General features: G+C 30.6%; 1 protein-coding gene across 4 annotated transcripts in view; it reads left to right on the top strand.

The window, feature by feature from the left end:
• Positions 1-24,678, top strand: part of Cont (Contactin) — a 157,637-nt gene that overhangs the window by 89,067 nt on the left and 43,892 nt on the right. For all 4 annotated transcript variants that reach the window (XM_085811179.1, XM_085811180.1, XM_085811182.1 and 1 more), the window contains 7 exons: positions 2,503-2,781; positions 4,753-4,934; positions 9,392-9,512; positions 13,565-13,723; positions 15,965-16,200; positions 22,880-23,120; positions 23,344-23,465. In XM_085811179.1, coding sequence (XP_085667305.1) covers positions 2,503-2,781; positions 4,753-4,934; positions 9,392-9,512; positions 13,565-13,723; positions 15,965-16,200; positions 22,880-23,120; positions 23,344-23,465 — 1,340 coding nt within the window. The remainder of the gene's footprint in view (positions 1-2,502; positions 2,782-4,752; positions 4,935-9,391; positions 9,513-13,564; positions 13,724-15,964; positions 16,201-22,879; positions 23,121-23,343; positions 23,466-24,678) is intronic.

Raw genomic sequence — 24,678 nt, 5'->3', positions numbered from 1 at the left:
GCAAGCGCAGAATACGTTTTCGCATGTGCGTTTAATGTATAATGGACGTTATAAGCTAAAATTATCTATTTCAGTTAATGTTGATGATTGCGTTGTTCCTTAATCTTCGAATTGGATGCGGCTTATTATTTTTTGCAGACTGTAAGAGCAATTTTATAAAAGTAAACTTTCGATTATGTCAAATAGAATTTCCGATGCTGGAGCTCCCAAAAGACCTACAAAACGAAAGTATGTTTCGATGTCCGTCAAACAAAAAGTGGAATTGCTGCAAAAAATCGATAAAGATATGAAGAAGGTGACAGAGAGGTTAGTGAAAACGAAAAAATTTCGATTGACAAGTTAGTCGGTATTCTCGGCACAGCAATTATAGGACTTGAACAGCGGAACTTTGTAACTGAACAAGAAATTATGTCTGTTTATAGAATTAAAGAGGAAGTATTATGACATAAAACGAAGCAACTTAAACAACTTACATTGAAAGAAATGTTTAATAAAGTAAACAAATAAATATTAAGCTTTTTGTTTTTTGTAAATTTTGATACCCTTTAGATCATAATTGTTGTTTATTTCATAAATTACGGTTTCATATTTTTAATTTTAGAATTTCTGCATGCCATCTTACCAGATTTAAACTGATGATCTATAATCCGGAAAAATCGATAATCCGGAATTGCCGAAGTTCCGATGAGTCCGGGTTAACGAGTTTTGACTGTATATAAATCTAATATATATCCTAAGTCGCGCTTTCGAGACATGAAGAACGCAATTTGAATTTTGTCAATCAGCCCAGTAGAACGGGAGATATAGAACTGTCCCCCCCTTTTTTTTGAGCAGTGCACATGCTTAAAATTCCTGCCTTTTCTTTTTTAAATGTAATCAGCTCTCAATCAAATGGGCCCTATCTTGAAAGAAAAAAGCTTAAGGTAGTAATGATAGTAGTTTTTCCATTGTACAAACCAAAAGATGAAAAATTCTGTCTTTTTTAATGCAGGTTTAAAGCCAATGGCATATTTCAAGTTCTTTTAAAAATATGCTTCATTAATATTGTTTATAACCTTATTTCTCATTCTTATTCTTCTGTTGTTATTCGTGATGTTTTCTTTTTGTTTTGGATACTGATTTAATTTACACTGTCAAATTTATTTTCCAGATTAACTTATTAACTTATTTTCCATTATTAACTGATTTTCCAGATTAATCAGCTTAAAAGTTAATGGTTAATAGTATTTTGTTAATTATGATATGGGTTACCTTATTTACTTGCACATTTCCCCTCCTTTCTTTCACTAATTTTATCCAATGAAAATCAAGCGGGGAAATTATGTGAATAATTTAATTTCCAGAGGAGGCCGTCATAGTAAGAATATAACAAGCAAAAAGTCTTCATGGATAAACTGATAACATCTATCTCAGTGTTATTTATTTAAAAGAAAAATTATCTAACAATATTAGTGTCACAGAATTTAATAACATGTCTTCATTTCCCCTACCTGGTATCTTGAATTTCCACTACTCTCATTATTGCCCTCTGCTACTCTCTAGCACCCAGATCATTTAATGCTGCTGGAAGTATCGTCTGTTACAACTTACAAGTCACTGCCATCATCACTGTTCAGTGCATTTTCCCATGTGTAGTGATCTTCAGTACAGTGAAAGATATTAGATACTTCTAATTTCTTGAAGCTCTTGACTACTATTGCTTAATCTATCAGAGCCTTTGCACCCACATTTCACAAGCAAATCAATTAGTAAAATGAAAACAATCACTATGTGGGCAAATCTATTTTAAAATTTAAAGGAACTTGATTTCTGAATATAATAAGGAAGGGGAAAATTATCTGAGGTAAATTCAGACAAGAGTATCATTTAACCCTTTTTCTCTGATGATCTTTTTTATTTTGAAAGTATTGTAAGTCTTTTAGAATGTGAAAGTTGAATTGTCACATTATCCTTTTCATAAATTTGGGCAGAAGAAACTTACTTTTCTTAGCATATTAAGCCTTATAAAATCAATTTGTAATGAATTTTGTTGCATACATTTCTCTTAAAGATAACACATTGCAGATATGCTTTGAAATGCCAATTAGGATCAGTGATAGGAGGAGAAAAGGGGGGGGTATTGGAAGATTTATGCTTATTAGGTGTCTGATAGAAATTCTAAAAACTGTATCATTAGTATTTAATTCTTTGTAATATTAAAAAAAATCTTGATAATTCTTAAAGCTGTCACATGATTAGTCTTTGGTAATATTTGAAATTTCATGTTATAGATTGGGTGATTAAGTTTGTTAATTTTGTCAGCAAAGCATGATAGTCACTTAATAAAGTACCTGTGTTTTTTAATATCATTTTGCATAAAAAAGTTTTTTCTATACTATATAACATCTGGTTAAGTGACTATTATGCTTCGTAATTTACATATCATTTTTTTTCTGTTAAATAATGTACTGTACTAATGTCTGTTAAATAATCAGGCATTTAAAATGTTTTCTACTATTTTAGCTTTGAAGCCAACATTTAAAAAGTATCCTCTTGATAGTGAGATGTTTGCAGCTGAAGGTGGAAACATAACAATCCCTTGTCGTCCTGAAGCTGCCCCATTTCCGAGTTTTACTTGGAAAAGAGAAAACTATGGTTTGAGCTCAGTCGGAAGAATTCGTATCTTGGCCAATGGTTATCTTCACATCAATCCTGTGCGAAGGGAGGATGAAGGTCGTTACACATGCATTGCTAAAAATCAGTATGGCTCAGATTATAGCGAAGGGCTGCTGATAGTGCTAAGTAAGTCTCTCTCATGTAATTAAGTCACTTCCATATTTTCAGCACTCAGTTTTAGCACGTGTTCTGAGTTCTAAATATTTTAGCTATATCAATACAGTTTCAGTAAGATGTTACATTTGTTCTGTGAGCTGAATTATTATCACCAGAATATCTGACCATCAAGCAAACAGACACAGGATTAAAACACTTTAAGTGTATTCTTCCTTACTACTTGTGAATGCTTATATTATAATATACAATCACAGATTTACCAAACAAATTATTTTGGTTTAAAATTCGAAGCTTCCTTTCACAAAGCATATAATTGTACCAAATTAACCTGTTTGTGATGGCCGTCTCATATGTGCATCGCCAGCAAACGTTATTTCACAGCCAGGTGTGTCATATATGAATGGCCATTTAATTCACTCTGTGGTCAGGCATACCACACATGACATTTTAGATAGAACATTTAATTAATGTTTTTTTTTGGGGGGGCCTCTAGATGTAGCTATAAGTCTGTTATGGTGAAATTTATCGAAAGTCAAACATGTTGATGTTTATTCCTATGCAATATATTTTGTTTTGGAATGCGAGGTTTATTCGTTGATGTTGAGCGATGTATTGGGTTTTTAACTGCTCATTTGATATAAGCAAATGCATGTGTTATTCATATTTTTTTCCCCCTGGATATATGAGGTTAGATGGCTTATCCTGTTAGAGGTTATATTTATTGCTCTTGGGTTTTTTTTTGGGGGGGGGGGGGAGTTTTAAGACTGATATTTTGTATGGTTTAGCAAAACATTTTTACCTGTAAATGGCAAAACCAAAGCGGTATTCAACAGAGGAAGAATATAGACAAATGAGTCTTATTCTCATACTGATGTCTGTGATGATATTTTTGCGGACTTGGAAAGTGATAGTTATAGTGATTCTAATACAGAATCATATGAACAATATGAAAGAGATTTTTAATAATTTAAATTTTTATAAATGTTTTGTGTTAAATAAAATCTGTGACTTTATGTTTTTGCCATATATATTTATTTGCGGTAAGTCAAAAATTACATTACTCTAGAACTGATTCTTTCATAAAATATTTAAGGAAAATATAAAGTTTTAAAATTAATTTTGATAACCACCCGAGTGCTCTTCTCATAATGTAAAAAATTTGTAACAATTGGTTGACAAATTTAATTTATGCAAAATTTTTCCCAAAGTTAGGCTTAGCAGTGTGAATTGCTCATCTTCACAAGACAATGTGCCGTTAGCAAGTCGCTCTGAGATAACAGTTCGGTGACTGGGTTGCCCATGGTGAATTGGCCAAGTCTAATTTGACTAGAGACTACAAGCTTCCTTAGACTATGATGGAAATTCTAACACACAACTTACTAAAATAGTTTTTAGTATTCACAGCCAGACCATCATCAGCAAACTTTGGCTAGGCAGTGGACAGTAGTAGGCCAAACCTCTCACACTCCTATTCATAAAATCCTAAATTTATAGTAAAATTGCTTGCCTCTCAAATCTACATAAATTCTGGAATGAGCAAACCACATGGCAAAAAGAGGCACAAAAGAAATAATTGAATTAAATTTCCTTAGTAAAACTCTTGCATAAATATCACAGTGTTTTGCTATGCCATCTGTGCAATTCCAGCATTAATCATCTCAGAAACCGTGTCACGTGAAATGAACCTTTAGAAACAAGTAAGTGGCTACAAAATCAAGATTAAGTGGATGTATTGTAAATAACATAAAATTAGTGTACAAAATATTCCAAATTGGTAAATGCAAATAATAAATATAAATATTCATTAAGATTTATAATAATGTAGAACAGTTTTCCTGTTTTATATTAAAAAAAAATAGCATTTTTTCCTCTTTCATAAGTATTTGGCACCATGATATTTTGGCAATATCGTGCATAATTTTTTTTTCCTTGCTGAAATCCTTTATGTATTATTTTTTATATCGGTATGCATTTTTCAAGGTTTACCACAACTTGTGGATGCTCCTTTACCTCGAGTAATGGCAGTAGTAAATGATTCTGCAGAACTGCCATGTCGAGCAAGTAGTAGAAGATACATAGATGATGATACTCTAGATCTGGCTTACATATGGTTACAGAATGGCCTTAGAATTGATATGGAGAAACAACATCAATTTACTGTGGTACGTAGCAATTTTAAACCATCAAAGCATTTTAATTATTTGTGAAATGAAAAATCTTTGTATGTTCTGGAGTGAGTGAAAATTAATACTATAAGAATCTAACCTCCTAAAATGTCTAAAATTGTTAATCTATTGCTGTAACTATTTGACTCCTGTAATTTTGCTCTATTGTTTGTGATTTTTAAAATATATTTTTGCCTTGTAAACTTACATGTCATATTTTAAAAGCAGTATTTTTCCTTTGCTTATTTGTTGATTATTGGTTTGAATAGTTGAAAATTAGTGGAAGGAACCCAAAATTTTCTCGAATCCAAATTCAAATCCCGAAAGGTTTTTGAGTTTCTCGAAATCTATCATATTCAGAAATTCAAAACTTAATATTTGAAGCATTCAGAAATTCAAAACTTAATATTTGAAAGTTTTTAATAAAAGCAAAATTTGGAATGTGTATTTAATGAAAAATTTACAAATTTAAGTATGCGCATTTAAAAAAAAACCTATGTTTTTTAAGAAAATGCAAATGAAATTCAGTAAATAAAGTCTGAAATCAAAACTCTTAAATATTGAAATTTATTTTATGGATGGCATCATAAAGTGAAATCTCTTTATTTACTTTTTTGTCACAACATTAATTCAAAGTAAACTGCTTATCATCCAAAATGTAGCACCGTGAAGGTAGCATCCAAACAGCATGAAACTTTTATTATGTTTATACTTCAATGGAATATGAAATGATAACGATTTCAGCTCTGCATACGTCATGGATGACTGCAGCCATTCATGCAATCCATATGTAAAGGAAAGAAAGTTACTGTGTGGCTGCTTCAGTATGCCTCATAGAAAAATATGAGCATCATTCAAGCAGGAGTTCAAATAAGGCAGAATCGTTGCATACAGAGATTGTGGATTATCCTTCTGGAAAATTTATCATTGTGTTGGACATAGCTAAGCAACTGCCATGCGACTATAGAATGGTTAGGTGCAAGAAAGAATGACTGACAGACAGGTGCAGTTGCAACCACCTCACCGTACCGTTACACAGAAAACAGGCACATTATGTCTCTGGCACTGATAGAGCACACTGCCTCATCCACAACCATATCACAATGATTGCAGTCTGTAACACATCATTCGGTGTCTGCATGAACAATTCGACTTTGTTTCCAGTACAGTGGTCTGTCCTCTAGGTGTCTATTGATTTGCTTACCTTTAAACCACATGCATTTGCAATGGTGCAGTGTCATGATATTTGTCAAATTAGTCCTGCACCTAGTGTTATGTTGTGGGGTGGCACTAATTTTAGTTGAAGTCCAGCCCACCTGATCTTATTTGACCTTATCAGGCCTACTTCAGTCCACCCAAACAAAGGCGATTAGTGACTCAGCCATTGTTGTATTATTATTATTTTAATGTATTTTGCACTTGACTAGATGCCATTTGATGCCTGTAATTGTTAGTGCAATATCTAACTAAAGACAAAAATGCCCTCTGTGCTTTTAAAAACTGTCTATTTATTTATTTCTAACTAGCCGCTATGCAGCCAGCCTTTGTCTGGTTTTTAAATGTACCATAAAAATGCCTAAAGGGAACACCAAACATTAAATTTCAAACCTGCACAGAATTTTACTCTGCAAAACAACTTTATTAAAAAAAATCAATAAAAATGTATCGCATATTAAAAAAATTACAATGAAATAAGCAATATCCCTTAATACAAATATTAATTATCCTAATAAATATATTACTCAATTTCTTGTTGCAAAATCTTAAGAATTCAAATGGTATAGACCAAAACTTTTTATATAATTAAAATTATACATAATTAAAGCATAATATAAAAAGTTGCAATGAAATAAGCAATAAATCTCATATTTTCAAGAGAAAATAATCAGCATTCATGTATTCCAAAACAGTGATTGAAAAACTGTTGCCACATTTCTAAAAAAATGAAACTATTATCAGAAAGCAATAACCAATCAAAATTGTGCTTTGTGGATGACATAATTCAAAATACACAAACCTCTTTGCCATTAGCTAATAAAGAAAGAGGGAGAAAAGGGGGAAATTCTTTCTGTTGTGCCTTTTAATATCTTGTTATTTAACAAATAACTTTATTAATTATGGAAGTGGCAACGCCATATTTGTATGATGCAATTGTTGCTCAGCAAGAGAGGAAATTGTTTTAAGATGAGTATTCTGAAGTTTGACTAGCTAGTAGATATATGGAAATTTTGCCACTTAAGAATTGTATATAAATTATCTATCTCCATAAACTAAAAATAAAATTTATGTTTTACTAAGAAGATTATCTGTTTTGTCAGTTACTGCAAAATACGTTACAGTCTCATGAGACACATATGCGTCAGAATAAGAAGATTGCAATGTGCGTGCTGCTTTTCCAAAAATCAAAAGAAAATAAGCAACATCCCTCAATACAAATATTAATTATCCTAATAAATAAATTAACCAACTTCCCGTTGAAAAAAAAAAAATCATGCTAAATTATTTTCAACAGTCAGCAGTCGTGTATACAAAGCATTAAATGAACAACTGTTGCCAAAACCACATTTCTAAAAGAATGAAACTATTCAAAATGATGCAGTTTCATCAAAAAAGATAAAATTTAAATTAATTTGATTTGAATTTTGAAAAAAATCCCTTCGAGGTTCACTGTGGCTGTTGTCTGGATGCATTTATGTATCAAATTTCATAGCTATTTACACCTATGTACTAAATTAGCTTTTATTATATGTAAAAGATGGCTTGGTACTTTTCCGCTTTGCTACCGCAGGCGATAAAGTCACTAATAATGGTACAACTGATGCCAAACACAATATCCTCTCTGGTAACCTTTTATACCTCATTTTAAAAATAAGTAGCAGCCATTTCTTATCAGATTGATTGTTTCTCTCAATACTGGCATACAATTCCATAGAATTTTTGCTCGGATAGTTCAATTTTATGCCTTAAGGCCATTCACGGTAATTAAGCCAATTAGGATGCAATCACACCGCTCACCCAAAAGTGAAAATATAGAAAAGACAAAGTCAAGGGTCAAGTTCATCAATTCTAATGAGAATTCACTAGCGAAGTAAAGCACTGCGGTTTTACATAATGTCTGTGTAAGCTATTTGTACAGATTGAAATAATTCTTGCTTTTAAACTTGTATTCCAAACTAAGATTTAACTCGAAATCAATGTAGGTAATTACTGAGAGAATTAAATTTTTGTAGCGTTGTTTTCGTGAGATGAGATCACTTGGGGTCACGTGATACGAGCTGGTGAATCAGGATGTTGAGCCATGAAAGCATAGTGAATTCTTAAATGTCTTTTTACAAATTTATTGGCTTTTAACAAAATTTTAAATGCTATTAAAACGTTATTATGCCTTCAAAATAAAAAATTCTTAGAACTAACATTTGTTAACATTTTTTATGTGTATACTGTATGCTGTCGGCAATAAAGTCTGCTTGGCAAGATTTGCGCCAGCAAAATGAAAAAGTACAGTTGCCTCCTTTTATCTCTGATTAGCTTTAATTAATATCTCTAATTATTTCTATAAATACTTTATTTATGTATTTTTGTTTGTAATGGCAACTTTTTTTTTGAACTCAAAATAAATCCTATTGAAACTTATATTATTGTTTGTTTGACAAATATTGACACTTATAAATAATAATATTGACAAATATTGAAACATGTATAATTATTTCAGTCAACAATTGTACGGTGTTTCATTACTAGTTAGTTGCATTTGACAGAATATGAGCTATTAACAGCAGAAGTTGATAAATCGAATAACTGTTGGGAAAAGAATGCACAAACCTTTGCACTAGCATCTGCTTCGTAATTTTTTTTAATAGCATGATCTTTTGTTTCAGATCAAAAACAAAGGTATTGCTGCATTTTAATTGCTTTCTAAATAAGGGCATTATTTGTGTTTTTATGTTTTGGTAAAGTTGTAGAAACATTATGCTATTTTTAAATTAGAGATTTATGAAATGAGCAATGCCCTCACTGGGACTCGAACCTGTTGAATACATGCTGAGTGTGCTGACCATACACCATGAATTCATCCTAAGAAGATGGGAGAAATACCTTATAAAGTTCAAATGAAATCTTTCAACGTAGATTATACTGTCTTCTGGGTTTCTTTGCTTATGTTTGTTATTCAGTAATTACCGAATAATGTTTATGTATTGATTCTTTTGAAAAAATATCAGTAGTTCAACAAAACGCAGTCATTCCTTCTCTTTATTCACAATTACATCTTTGCATAACTAATTTGACGTGAAGTAAAGTTTTTTGGTACTTCAGCATACAATTTTTGAGTGTTGTCCTATTACCAATAGAGTACCATTTTTTGTATGTTAAGTTTGATATGTGATTAATTGTAATTTTGCTGCTGCAACACTAATTAGAAAATCTATTCACATATTTTCTTGTATATTTAAAAGGGTTCATATCCCGGATACCTAAGAATTTATAACATCACACGTGCTGAAGCTGGTACCTACCATTGCATAGTGAAAACAGCTGTTGGCAGAATCACTCAGTCGACAGAGCTGGTTGTGTACGGTATGTTGTTATCTGTATTTGTTAAAGATTTTAAATTGATTTTTTTGTGATATCTTAATAAACATCTAATATTAGAATGACACTATTAAATTTGGCATTTTTTTAAATGAAAACAATTCTAGTTCTGTGACCTTGGTAGAAAATTAATGTTTTGTGAATTTTTAATTTTTTATAAACTGGTACATTTGGTGCCAGGCAGATATTCGTGTTACCATTGCACTTGTCCTACACATTACGTCATAAGCAAATTTTCTGCCTTTCCGGAATAAAAATATTTTGTCATAAGTCACTAAATTTGGCGACTTATTGGCACTTCTGCAGTTTAAGATAATTTCTCTATAAAAATTTTTATTTGTAATTTACAAGTTTGGCGACTTATTGGCACATCTGCAGTTTTAAGATAATTTCTCTATAAAAAATTTTTTATTTATAGTTTACATATTTCATGAGATTTTTTTAATAAATTTTGACATTAGTGCAGTATTATTGAATATTTTTTAACAGTCTAATATGTAATATGTCTTTTGACATATTTTTTCTGTGTTTCAAGACCATTTATTTGTAAAAAAGATCGAAGATTCATCAATGATATCTTACCACTTTGTTTCAACATTTTTCGTCATCTTTCAGTGAGCTCTGTAATTCTGCATTATCTAGAGAAAAAAAAATTAAACAAGATGTTGATTTTCAGTCTCATTTGTATTGAATTTTATATCATGCCAAGAGTTTAGAAGAAATAAAAACAGGTATAAGTCTAATTGCATGAGGTCATTCAAGTGTGATGGGCATGGCAGCATATCCAACCTCCAATAATTTTTGACAGGTGATCAAATTTTTTTGTAGCCTTGCTTTGTCATGATAAAACACATTTATGATTAGCGAACTGTGGACATTTTTGGATGACAGATTCATTTGAACAACCCATTTATCAGCTAGAAACATTTGAATAGTCTGTTTGCTTCGAAGGTAAGAGCTCAGAAAATGAGATACTTTTATATATATTTATATATCCCATCTTCTTCAGATGGCTGTGTAATGTGTATTCGACTTAGTCCATGTCACCATCAGGCTTGTTTGGCCTCCTTGACCAAGCAGGTTCAAAACTATCATTCCATGACATTACTATGACACTTTTCACACAAGTGTGTTCATCTCTTTGCAGAAATAAAACATTATAATAAAAATGCATGATTTGTTCTTCCTCCTTCAACTTAGGAAATCTTTAAACCTCAACCAAATTATTCAGTTTTTTTTTTTTTAGTCCAAAGGGGCTTTGGACTAAAATTGAAGACCCTGAAGGACTATTGTTTCGTTTTGCGATTTTGCGTCGGACTCATAAACGTCGGTTCACTTTTCAAACTGTTGCCACAAAATGTTAGAGTCCTGCATTATATTTGAAGAAATTAAATAATGAAAAATCTGCATAAATGATTGTCTATTTCTCGCATTGTGATAAAACAATGGTACATAGAGCCATCGAATTTTGAATGACGAAATCCTACTGCGAATATGGGCATCTGAAATCCCAAATTTGGAATTTGTTTTATTATAGATTTTATATTTTGTAAAACTTTAACGAATTTTTGATTTACAAACTCAATGCTTTAAAAGCGAGAAATGGCAACGTTATATAGAAAAAAAATACTTTTATCTCCAGCTCGCGAGACTGTGTATATCGGAAATTCTAATGATATGCTTAATTTAACATTATTTTGCGATATTGCTCTTGAACTGAATTTTATGGTTTAAGTGCAAAGAACATGATATTTAATAAATAAAGGTAACACTCAAAACGTTAAAAAAACGCCCCTTTGGACGTAATTTAAAATCTGAAACATTTCAGATTTTTTTAGTTAATAAAATATGTGAAAATAAAAGTTATCCTTCTTTACATACTGTGCTCACAAATCATTATGGGAATATCCATTTACAATAATTATAATTAAAACCTGAAAAAAGCATGTTTGCAAAGTTATCGTCATGCGATGATTTGTAGATACTTTATTTATTTATTTATTTTTTTTTTTTTTAAGAATGAAACTAAAATTTTCAGCTCTCAAAATACCAAAGTAACATAAATCCAGGTGGCTACATTTCAAAAAATGTTCTCCTCCCCCAATCTATTTCAAAAGTGCATCATGACTTTTACAACTCAAAATTAAAATTAATGTTTTTTTTAATAATATAGGAAAAAATTCCTTCCATTTGTAGTGTTTTAAAATGGCATAAGTATTGGCAAGTCTTGATTTTGGAGTTCAAACAAGATAATAAATTTTGTTTCAAATGACTAGATATTTGCTATTTGGTACACTTCTTGGGAATGGCCAGTACCCTTTCAAGAGGACTGCTTCGCTGTTATTTTAAGTGCTCCATGCTGCACTTATAAACATGTAAGTCTTCTCTTGGATTCAAACCTAGGCCCAGCCAGCAGTGCTAACCACTATGCCAAACAGTACCAAGGACAGTTTCCAAATTACTTATTAACCAAACAGAAAAGTTAATGTAACCACATGTTAAACTTTTAGTTTTTACGTAATATTGGGTTGGCAATTAAGTAATTGCGGATTTTTTTTAGAAAATCAAAGACAATTCTTTCATGGAACTAAATAACTTTATTCTGTAATGTACTGCCCATTTTGATCAATGACCTTTTGCCATCTTTCAGGCAGCATCATAATCCCACGTTCATAAAACTTCTGGTTTTTATTAGCAAAAAACTGAATCAGGTACGATTTGACATCATCATCATTATTGAAATTTTTACCATTCAAGGAGTTTTGTAAAGATCGAAACAAAAAGTAATCAAATAGTGCAAGGTCAGGACTATATGGTGGATGTGGCAAAACATCCCAACCAAGCTCCAATAATTTTGCCGAGTGACCAAAGATGTGTGTGGCCTTGCATTGTCATGATGGAATACAACACCTTTTCAATTTGTCAATTCGGGCCGCTTTTCTTCAACTGCATTGTTTAATTTCATTAGTTGTTCAATGTAGACATCAGAATTGATCGTTCGGTTGTGTGATAAGAGTTCAAAGTAGACAATTCCTTTGAAATCCCTCCAAACTGATAACAAAACCTTCTTTTGATGAATATCAGCTTTTGATGTTGTTTGAGTTGGTTCACCTGGCCTGCTCCATGATCTTTTCCGCTTGATATTGTTGTAAACAACCCATTTTTCATCGCCAGTTATCAGTCGTTTTAAAAATGGATCATTTTCATTACGTTTCTTTAGCAAATTGCAGCTGTTAATGCGCTGCGTTAAATGCGTTTCTTTCAGTTCATGAGGAACCCATGTATCGAGTTTTTGAACATAGCCAAGTTGTTTTAAGTGATTTTCAATGCATGTATGTGATACATGAAGCTTCTCTGCAATCTCACGTGTTGTGCTGTGACGATCCGTAGCAATTATTGCTTTGATTAGGTCCTCATCAACTTCAACTGGACGACCAGAGCTTTTTTCAACTTTGAGTGAAAAATCACCAGAACGAAATTTGGCAAACCAATTTTGACACTGCCGTTCTTTTAAGGCTTCGTCACCATAAACAGCACATAACTTTTTATGAGCTTGCGATGCTTTTTCCCTTTGCGGAAATAAAAAAGCAAAATATGACGAAAATGTTCCTTTTGATTTTCCATTTTTCAACGAACGCCAAACGAAAACTTCGCAACCCATCAAAAAACTTTTTTTACTGATTGACAGCTGAATTGCCAACTATCAAATAACAAAATGTGTTTTACATTTGTACTACGTCTGCAACCCTAAAAATTCAACTGAAGCCATCTATGAGTGAAATCCGCAATTACTTAGTTGCCAACCCAATATTATGAATTATTTACAAATTTTTAAAAATTTTTTATAAAATTAGTTTTATTTGTTTAATTTTTTTATGTTAAATATTTTTCTTTATTTAGTAGATTCGTGTCAGTTATCTCTATAAAATTAACCTTATAATTTTTCCATAATTTCTTTTCTTTTTTTCCAAAAATTGCATGATTTTTACTGTTGTAAAGTTGGCAAATATGAAATGTTGAGTCATTGGTATTGTTAGGTCCACCTGGGGCTCCTGGTGCTGTACTGGCAGAAGACTTAACTGCTACCTCAGGTAGAATTCATTGGAGTGATGGTTCTCCTAATGGGGATCCAATTAAAGCATATACCATTGAAGGGAGAACGAATCATAATTCAACATGGGTGGTTCTGAAAGAAAGTGAGTAACACCTACAATTGAAATTTTTCTTTTAATAAATATTCTTACAAATTTTAATTACTTTTATAATATGGAATTAAGGGATAATTTATTTTTTATTTATATGGTGCTTTCTGGTTAACAGGATGTCACTTGGTGCCAAATTTAACTAGACGGCAATTTTAGTGCATGAAAAGAATGACTATTTTATTAAATCATGTATAAGTATTGAAAAAAGGACAGATACACATAGAAAAATAATTAATCGATTTTGAGACTTACTTCAAATAACCCAGAGGCACAGAGCTGCTGATTTCAATTAGCATTTCGAAAACATTCGCATCTTCTAATGCAATCAACACTCAATGAATTCAATTAAGTATAGATGGTGGCAGGCAGTGTGATACTGGTGTTTATTTCATTATTTTGCAGTACCTCAAAATTTGTTGGTAGTTCATGTATGGCATCCAGCATTTGTATGGATCAAATTATATTTATGTTTATATCACAGGTGCTCATATCTGGCAGATGCTGATGTTTTTTTTTAACTTAAATCAAACCTAAAAAAAAGTTTCTTTTAGAAGTTTAAAAAATGTTTTTAAATATAAGAAAATATAAAACATAATAATTTTAAAAATGAAGGGCTTCTGTACCAGTTATATAATATAGGAAACTAGAAACTTTTTTTTTTTTTTTTTTTTTAAATACAGCAAAACAGCAAATGTTCATAAAAATTACCAATGGAATGTATTATAAATTAAGTATATTTTAATTTATAAGAGAAAGAAACAGTACTAGTAATAGTAAAACGAAAACTAAATTGTTAAGAATTGCAAATTTATATTTTTATATCATTCTGTTTATTTATGAATAACAGATTATATTTCAGTTTGAAAGATAATTAAAGGACTTATTCTCGCTGAATGGTAGCTTTCACATAAGTGGTTGTGCATCAGGGCACATTGAATATGGCAGCGTATCCAACCTCCAATAATTTTGGTTGCAATTTGAGTCCAATAATTTTTGTTTGTTTAAATTAAAGATCTGTTACTTCATATTGCAGTAGCAACATACTGCTTTTGAATTGCTGGGTTTGTTTATTAATGACAAGGTAATTAAATTCACTGAGGCAATGTATAAGTGTATGTGAGAAATAAATTAAAGCTGCTATGTTTCACGCTATTACCAGTCTTTTTGAGGACTACTTTTAGATTCTTTTCATTCTGGTCATTCATCAGTTTCTAAGACATGATCATATTTACATATTAAGTGAAAAACATATTTGTATCTTAAATAAAAACAATGTGTGCCATTTAAAGGTATTAAAAAGCAAGAATGTATTTTTTCTTTCAGATAAAATAATTTTGAGTGTGATATTTTTTCTGTTCTTTTTATAATAAATAATTTAAAACATTCAGTCATTTTTTAATGTTTGTAGAGATGGGAGTTTTGCTAATATTTATTTTATAGTTCTTTGCATTCAGATGTACTCTGCTCTGATTATTGCATGTGCCCTGTCTTTTAGTTTAAACTCAGTAATTGGTTTTAATAACCCAGTGTAGTAGTCTTTTATAAAAGTTTTATTTATAATATTACATTTTGTGATTTAGGACAAAGTGCTTTCTAAAGAATCTGTTACTATGTAATATTAATGTGTATATATGTAAAATTAAAAAAAAAAAGAAAGCAAACTTGAAATTTTAATTGGCTATAACCTCTTTTATTTTTTAATTCAATTTAGGGACTTCATTTCTCTGTCTTAAAAATAGCTCTATAAATCTTAATTGCGTCATTCAAATTAATCATGTGATCTTATGTAATCCTTAATGCAGATATCTCTTGCCTAATCAAAGTAATTTGTAAACCTAAACCTTTATGCCTCCATCCCTGTTTCCTTTGCATTACTACTGTGTCATTCTCTCTTCTGGCTGATGCTTTTATCCTGTTAAGACGTTGCAGCAGTCTTCTGTCACTACAGTATAAAAATTGTGAATGTTTTGGAAGTAGGCATGATTTGAGTACCAAGGGAATTGTGACCACCAAAATGCAAATTTAAATAAATAAGAAATTTAATTGGGCTCAACTGTTTATTCTTTTTCAAAATGGATGGACTATGCTACTAACTTCAATGGAACATTTATTCCTCAATTGGATTTCTGTAAGATAGTATCTGCAAATTCATTATTCTAAAAGATATCATCAACTATTCAAATATGTTGTGCTATCGTAACATATATATATATATATATATATATTTTTCAGATGTTGAAAAATACAAGATTAGACCTGAATCTGGTCGAAGAGAAATAGAATTATTTAATGTTCTGTCACCATGGAGTAAATATTCCTTTAGGGTGTCAGCTATAAATTCATTGGGTAAAGGTGAACCAAGTGATCCAAGTCCAATTTATAATACCGACAAAGATGTTCCTCATGTTGCACCATCAAATGTTGGAGGAGGTGGTGGAAAAGCTGGGAGTCTTACTATTACTTGGGATGTAAGTTTTATTTCTATTTTACTTTTTACAGAGCAGGTATTCATGTTTCTTTTTGAGATGCTGGTGTATTAGTCAATACCTGCCAATGCATCACAAAAAATAACACTTCTGATTCCTGTGAGCATTCATTAAGCCTAATGGCTCTTCCTGATTCGTCTAGTAAAAATGAATTTTTTAATTATTATTTCTTTTTCTTGTTGCTTCTTTTTTGGGAGAGGGAAGGGGATTAATACAATGCTTCTTGCTCTTATTGCATCAATTTACTTGTACATATTTTCATATTTTTCTATGTTCTTTTATCAGTACATGCTTTTTCCTTTATATATACCTAACCAAAATATTTAATGCGAGATATCATTATCATCATCTGTCATCATCTGTAAATTTGTATGCAGCAATCATATATGTAATACATTTTTGTTTTATTTTTTATTGGTCACTTTAAGACTATTCAGAGCTTGATTTTGAATCATTTGGAAATTAAATTATTTACCAAAGTATAAGAAGCATGTTCGAAAATAAATACTTTAAATGTGAAAAAGTGTTAGATTAAACGAATTGTGAATTAAAGCAAAACTGAGATATGCGGATCCACGAAAAATAATTTAATGACATGAAGTTTTCTTACCTTCTTTGAAGAAAAATATAATAATTGAGTCAAGCAATAAAAAAAAGACGAAAACCTTTTTTTGTTTTGCTTCTGAAGAAAAGAGACCTGTGTCTGAGTGACCTCGAAGTCAATAGTTTAATTCATAAGTAAAGTTGAATAAACCTACACTAAATTTTTTTTTTTTTTTTTTCTTAATTTAAAATCTTGCATGAGCATGTTTTTCTTTCTTTTGATTACTTCAAATAATTTATTGTTCTACATTGTTAGCAACTTGTTTTGGTAATATAGTTAAATTTTATCAGTAAAAAGTGAAATTTGGAACTATATATTATTATTAAAAATATTGCATATTTGGCAACTTTTACCAGTTTTTTTGTTATATGACATCAATTTCTTATGAATTTTGCAATTTTTTCTAAAAATGTGAATAATTATTCCAATTTGCCAGTAATTCTGTATTTTAAGTGCTTCCTCTTGGCAGATATTTGTGTTTTATTCGAATTAGGCTCTTTTATTGTATCAAAGATGAATTCTTTCCTTGTTATGCATCATTAGCTTTGAAAGCTTTAATACTAGACTGGCTATGCAAACTTTAATTCGTTGATATCAAATTTCCTGGCCGTTTTTTACGATCATAAAATCATTATATCATTAAAATAATAGTGTTATTTTGTGTTTGAATAAGTTCTTGCTGTTTTTTAACAAATGACATTACATGTATGTAGTTAAGATCTACATGGAAATGTATAAGCAAGCTTGAAATTCGGTGTATGTTATTTTGCTGAAATGCAAACAATTTTTTTCACAGTGTTAAACATATCAAATTTTGTGTCCCCCCAAAAAGAAGTATTTGTGGTACTACTTAATTAAAAAAATTTGTAGGTTCTGTAGACTTATGACATATAGATAAAGTACAGAGATTGCTTGAGACACATCAAAAGTAAAGGTTTTGATATTGAAGATGAAGAATGTTCTGGCACACTGCAAAAGTTTGAAGATGAAAAATTGAAGGCATTACTTTATGAAGACACATGTCAAATGCTAGCTGAACTTTCAGAATCACTTAGAATTGATTGCACAACAGTTGATTCAAAAGCAATGTCACTGGGGCCGTACCAGTTGAAGTTAAGAGATGTTGAATGATGTCTTTTTTACATGTGAATATCTGCTTCAGAGGCAGAAAGGGAAAGATTTTTCTTTTTTTGCATCGTATCAAGACTGGTAATGAAAAATGGATGTACTACTTTGACAACCCCAAGCATAGAAAATCATCAGGTAAGCATCATATACATGTTTCCAGACTTCTGTTCTGCATTTGGTGGGATCAGCTGGTTATAGTTTATTATGAGCTGCTCAAACTAAATGAAACAGACATGGGAGATTGTTATCAACTACAATTGATGCATTAAGTCAAACATTGAAGGGAAAAACAGCTGCTGTATAAGCAGAGACATGACGAAGTGATTTTGCAGCATAATGCTCAAACACATGTTGCAAACCTGCTGAAAACCCATTTGGAAACACTTAAATGGGAAATTCTACTGCACCCAGCAAATTCACCAAGCATTGTCCGTTCTGATTATCACTTGTTTCAATCGATGGCCTTGTTAAGCAGCGTTTCCTTTCTTATTAAAATGCCAAAAAATGGTTCGACTCTTGGATAGCCCCAAAAGACATGTCGTTTTTCTGATGTGCACTTCAAATACTGCCAGAAAAAAGTAATGGCTAGCAATAGCCAATATTTACCATGACATGTTTTTTGCTGATTTAAATAAAAAAAATAATAAAGCATTAATTTTCATGGAAAACTAATGAGAATATGTTCAACAACAGGGTTCGTAGCGGTCCTTATAAGTGCTTATAAGTCCTTATATTTGAAAATAAAATATAAAGGCCCTTATAGGTGCTTACTTTTTCTTTAAAGCCCTTTTTTTTTTTTTTTTTTTAGTGCTTATTTTTTGCTTTTAGTGCTTTTTTTTTTTTAATGAACGCGCTATTTTTCCCCGTACCAAAGCCAAAACTAAATAAACAACTTTTCTTCCTAATATGAAATGTCAGATAGTGAATCATACTCCCTGAAAAAGCTTTTCCCCCTTTCTCTGCATTAACATAACCTTTGGTGTGCACGAAGAGTACAGACAGGTGCCCGTCGTTCTATCGGTCAAAGAATTGCAAAAGTAGTAGAAAATTCCGGTACATTCAGCATTCTTTTCATCCCACCCAAATACTACACATGCTTGAATTTCTATCAAGATCTTAATAATTTGTATTCTCGTTCCGCTTGGTCAGTTCATATTCGTGTTTATTATGATTATTATGCTTATATTATGAGCATATGTATGAATGTTTATAATAACATAGTTGCAGTAACTGCTGAAGTATAGTAAACTTCCAAAAATGGTTGTGTTTTAACACAGATTAGCTTTCTAAGGAATAATATTCGGAATGGCTTAAATAAAGGGAAAGTAATCGAATAGTCAAAATAATTTCATTTTTTTGGCCAATACATTATACAGTACGAAGATTGGGAGGTTCTCCCCTTTCTTCGCAAAATCTCAAATATTGGACCTGTTACAGTTCGTTGCAAAACAAGAAACGGACTTTTTTTTTTTTTTTTTTTTTTTGTCAGTTTCCAATCTGGATTGAATAGTACTAAAAGTTCTGCGGTCTACCAAGCAAAGAATGATTCTATTCCGGAAATTTAACGCTGTCTGTTGAAAATTAGAATGAAAAACACTGCAGTTATTCAGTTCTTTATTCTCTCAATACCTTCAGCTGTTGATTCCGATTGCGCAATATCACGTAGGGAAGAATTACGGCACACGTATTGCGCAATAACATTTGCGATATTTTGCAGAGATAATTAATTTTGATGTTCTGTCCGAGATTTGTTTATGAACACTTAAAAGAGTTTTACTGTGCTTGCTAAGCAGAATATTTTTCAGTTCCATTGGTTTATTTTTGTATGATGCACATATCGAAATGTCAAAAGCATTTATTTAGCGGGAAAATCTAAAGAGCGGCTTCAGTCTACCCTCCGCTCCTCTTTTTCAAGTTAAGCTCGGCTGTCCGACCGAATATTCGCCAATTTCCAAGTATGCGGGTTAGTTAAGCTTTTACTGTTAAAGGATAACTGCATGAAGCAAATTTCTGTCTTCTGATTTCAGAAATGTTCCTCTTTTTTACTTAAATTACTTTGCTTGCAATATTTGTTAAGGGAAAACTGATATACAATGAAAATTTAGAAAATGTTCAGAATTTAGATTTAAATTATTTAAATATCAATATGAGTGGAAAAATAAATTGTATTTATTATTAGGTTCCAAGCGAATACCTTATTATTATTTATTTTCTCTATTTTGAACTGAAATTTCATCATTAAATTTTGTAATATAGTTTACTTCTGCATAGTTTTTTTTTCTCTCATTGTAAACTAGTTCTGTAAATTGAACTGTTATTTAAAATTTAAAAAAAAAAAAAAAAAAAAAAAGTAATTATTTTCCATGGTTGGGGTAATGCTTATTCTCTCTTAATAAATACTGCATTTCTCATATTTTAAATTACAAGTCTAATTTTTAAGGTTATGCAGTTGTGTATAATGTAATTAGACAGGTGCTTATTTTTTTTTCTTAAAATGTGCTTGAAAAGTGCTTATAGGTGCTTATTTTTTTAACTAAAATATGGCTATGAACCCTGAACAACCTTATGTATTAAAGTTACATTATTTTAGGGAAATTTATATGGAACTGAAAATTTTTATTTTCCTTCTTTTCATATTTAAAAGTATCCTTATCTATCATGTTTAGCAATGTTTGAATATACTGACACTGAAATTTTAACAATTTTATTAATGATATGAATTTGCCTACTTTTCCATTTTTTATAATAAATATTTTATCCCCTCCCCTCTTAAAAGTAATCAGATATGTACCAGTTTTTTTTTTTTTTTTTTTTTTTTTTTTTTTTAATATTCATACCCCCTTCCCCACAGTGTCCTGAAAGTTATGCTAGTAAGGTTAACATGTATGCTGTTGATACAGTTTTTATTAGATTTTGTTTGCATAGATAGTGTGAAATAGATAGTTTCCCCCAGAGATGGGATGAGGCTTGAGAAAATAAATAAAATTAATATGAAGCATCTAAATATATATAAAACAAGAAGCAAAGAAAGGAATTCTAGGTTTATCAAGGAAAAGTAATGTTACTTTAAAAACTATTCCGTGTTGCTGCCATAAACTGAATTGTAAGTGGTTCTCATATTAATTCCACTACATAAACTTATTGAATGTGTATAATTTTCCCAAATACTTATTGTATTTTATGTGCCAATTTTAAGAAAAATGAGAGGAGCAACTGATGAAAATATCTTTCTAATACATTTTGTTGTGTAGATGATAAGAAAAAAGAGAGAAATATAATGTATGATGTTTAATTGGGTTAGTGGTAATATTCATCCCCCTCCCCCACACACACTATTAAAATTTTACTATGCAATCAGCTCCAGATTAACCAGGTAATATCAAGAAATACATCTACATTTAACTCAAAATCACGGTTAATCCAAGGGCAATTAGCAGAACTTTGAAAAGAGAAAACTTTAACATCTATTATAATTAGTAGAAAAAATGCTAATAATAATTTGTCTATATTTTCAGGCAGTTTAATATAGAAAGTTAATTCATTTGGTTGTATAAATTAATATTCAAAGAAAACCTATAAACTGAGAGGGGGGAAACATTTAAAATAAAAAAAACTAAATTATAGTTAATATTAAAAAGTGATATTTATGAGAGAAACTAAACTAAACTCAGTGGCGTAACAGCCCTAATGAGCCAAGGCCTGCAGTACCCTAAATCTGCTTTCTTGACCATGGGCCCTGGGGTGCGTAAGCATATGCCCTGAACAAGTGATCAGCTTATCGCAGAACCCCCAGTGTTTAGTCCCCAAGCGAACTTGGTACTCATTTTATCGACCCAAGTGATAGAAATCAAGGGATGAAAGGCTGAGTCGACCTTGCCCAGCCCGGTAATCGAACCCTGGACCTGTGGTGCTGCTGCGCGATGTGCTGCCACTGCGCCACTGAGCCTCATTTATGAGAGAACTTGAACAATATCATTAAATTCAAACTTAGGGGGAAAATGCCAGTTAGGTCTTTTTTCACTGCAGTATTTGTATATTCTGGATTATGTACAATTAAATTGCATAAAATTGTAGGTAAAAACAACTTTCAAACAATGAAGTAATCTGCTGTCACTGTTATCGCATAAATTTTTCCTTTCCTTTTTGTGTATTTGGTAATTTGTTTTGTTTTATGCCACTGATTTGTGATAATAATTTTTCCATCATTCTGCAGTAAACAAATATAACTCCTTTTTTCTTTCTTTCTTTTTTTTTAAAAAAAAAGATGACTCATTATTTAATCTACCCCAGTTAATTGGGATTTTGACATTATTTTAAAAATAGATTAAGTTTTAAGATAAGTACATAACTACTTTTTGCCACTTATATTTTCTGATTTTTTTTTTTTTTCACTTCCCAAGTCTTCAGCTCCACTTGTAATTTATTTCATGCAGAATTTATTACATTTTCAATGCAGTAATGCTTTTTCAGATTTGTGCAAATGCAGCTCTATGTTCTGTTGATATGACTAAATTCTTGTATAAATTTGCCAACCAAGGGTGAAAATAAATGTACCGGTATGGATGTAAAATGATGACCACCTCTGAAAGTGACCAATAATTTTTAGAACATTAGGAAAAAGAAATTTTTATTTAACATGTTTTTTGATGTTCTGTAAGATGACCACCTCCACAGAAGATCAAAATTATTTTAAACAGTGAAGTGCCTCAATGAAAATTTATGACACTTTAAAACTTTCTCAAAAATAAAAATTATTGTGATTTAAATTTTGATAATACATTTCTTCAGTTCTAATGATTATTCTGAAATTTTGTAGTTTTGAGCTTAAATTAAAAATATAATTTTTATGCTTTTATAATATTATGGGTATAATGGAATATATTGTAATTTTATGAAGTGTTAGTACCATTGAAGTTTCTTTTTTGGTAGCCATTATCTCCTCAAGAATGGAATGCTCCAGAAATATGGTACAATGTGTCATACAAACCTGCTAATTCTGATGCTAAGTTCCAAGAACTCTCATTAAAAAGTTGGCATAATATTGGTTTGTTTGTGATAAATGTTGGAGAAGAGAACTACTACAAACCATATTTAGTAAAGGTGCAAGCTATCAATAGCATTGGGCCTGGGCCTTATAGTGAAGAAGTAGAAATATATTCAGCTGAAAACAGTAAGTTTTTAAAATTTGAATATTCTTATTTGCAATTTTTTAAATCATGTTTATTTGAAAGCATTTATACTACTTAAAAATAATTATTAAGTTGAAACTTTATTGCTATTGTAATTGATTAATGGAATATGTGTAAGTTTCCTTGGTTATTTCCCCCAAATTTAAATAAATCAGTTATTTCTTTTAATTAATTTATTTATTTATTTATTTTTGTAATATTTAGTTCCACAAGTGCAGCCTTCTCAGGTATATGCTGTTCCGTTCAATTCAACTGCTTTGAATGTTACTTGGGCTCCATTGGAGTTGAACAGAGAAAAGATTCGTGGAAAACTTATTGGATACAGGGTGAGTTGAATTCTGATTTTATACAAAATTAATCCTAATACTTCAAAATACTGACATAAGTCTAAAGAAAATCTTAAATTTAATAATAAATCAATAATATCTTTATTCTGAAGAGCAGTCTTTAATTTCATTATTACTATAAAAAAAAGCTAAGTATATAAAATAGACTGTTCAATAAAACTAATATTTTTTAAATAATCAAAAGGTATTTTTATTTTTTATTTTTATCAACAACAGTAACACAAAGTCATAAAAAAGGTGAACCTGTTTGAAGTAGCTGTAAATCACCGCAGATTTGGAAGAAGAATTTGTCAAAAATCATTCTTGTAGGTTTTTATGCCAAAGTAATTTAAAAGTCTCGAATTATTGACTGTAGGGAATGGGTGAAGTAACTATGATATGCACAGAAGCTTTTTTGAATAATAATGACAGAGCATCTTTAATAAGCCAATTTTGATGAAGATGATATATAACTGAACAATAAAAAACACAGCACATGTTATGTTGTACATAGAATATAAATCTGTTTTGCGCAATTTTAAGATCATTTGTCAGTCACTTATTGCAAAATCCCTTTGTCACTCTTATTGCAATCACAACAGACATGATTAAGCATGCACATATGGAAACAGAACATCATTTTAATATCTGGTGAACAACCGGTGTAATATATATTCAGATTTACTAATTATATGGGAAATAATATGAACTTCCATGTTTATTTAGCAGTATAAAATGTTAAGTTACCTCAAATACTATTTCTAATAAGACTGTTTAAAATTAGGTTCATCCCCCCCAGTTAATGTGCATTCTATTTAAATCAGTATTAAGATACTGAATAAAAGATAAAGTTAATTACGTAAGAATAAACAGTGAATCAGAAAAATTAATGATCTTTTTCAGTTGGGGATCACTTTTATAAATTAGACTCTTGTTCCCTTCGAAAGCAATTTTTTATATATATATTATGGTATATTTTTATTTTTTAAATACAGTTAATTAAAATTTATATTTATTACATTAATAGAAGAAAATTTATATTCATTTTTAATAATTCAAGATTATTAGAGTTTGTATAATCTTTATTTTATTAACTAAAAATCAAATAAATGTTGGTATGCATATTAATTTAGATGAGTTTGCAGATTCTTGCATGGCTGTTCTGTAAATAATAATAAATGTGTAAGGCTTTAAATACCTCTTTTGTTGCTAG

This window comes from Stegodyphus dumicola, chromosome 2 (assembly GCF_044657685.1).
Source record: "Stegodyphus dumicola isolate Sdum_Otavi_A_Nest chromosome 2, ASM4465768v1".
Classification (NCBI taxonomy): domain Eukaryota; kingdom Metazoa; phylum Arthropoda; class Arachnida; order Araneae; family Eresidae; genus Stegodyphus; species Stegodyphus dumicola.
This window is presented reverse-complemented; position numbering and strand designations above follow the sequence as displayed.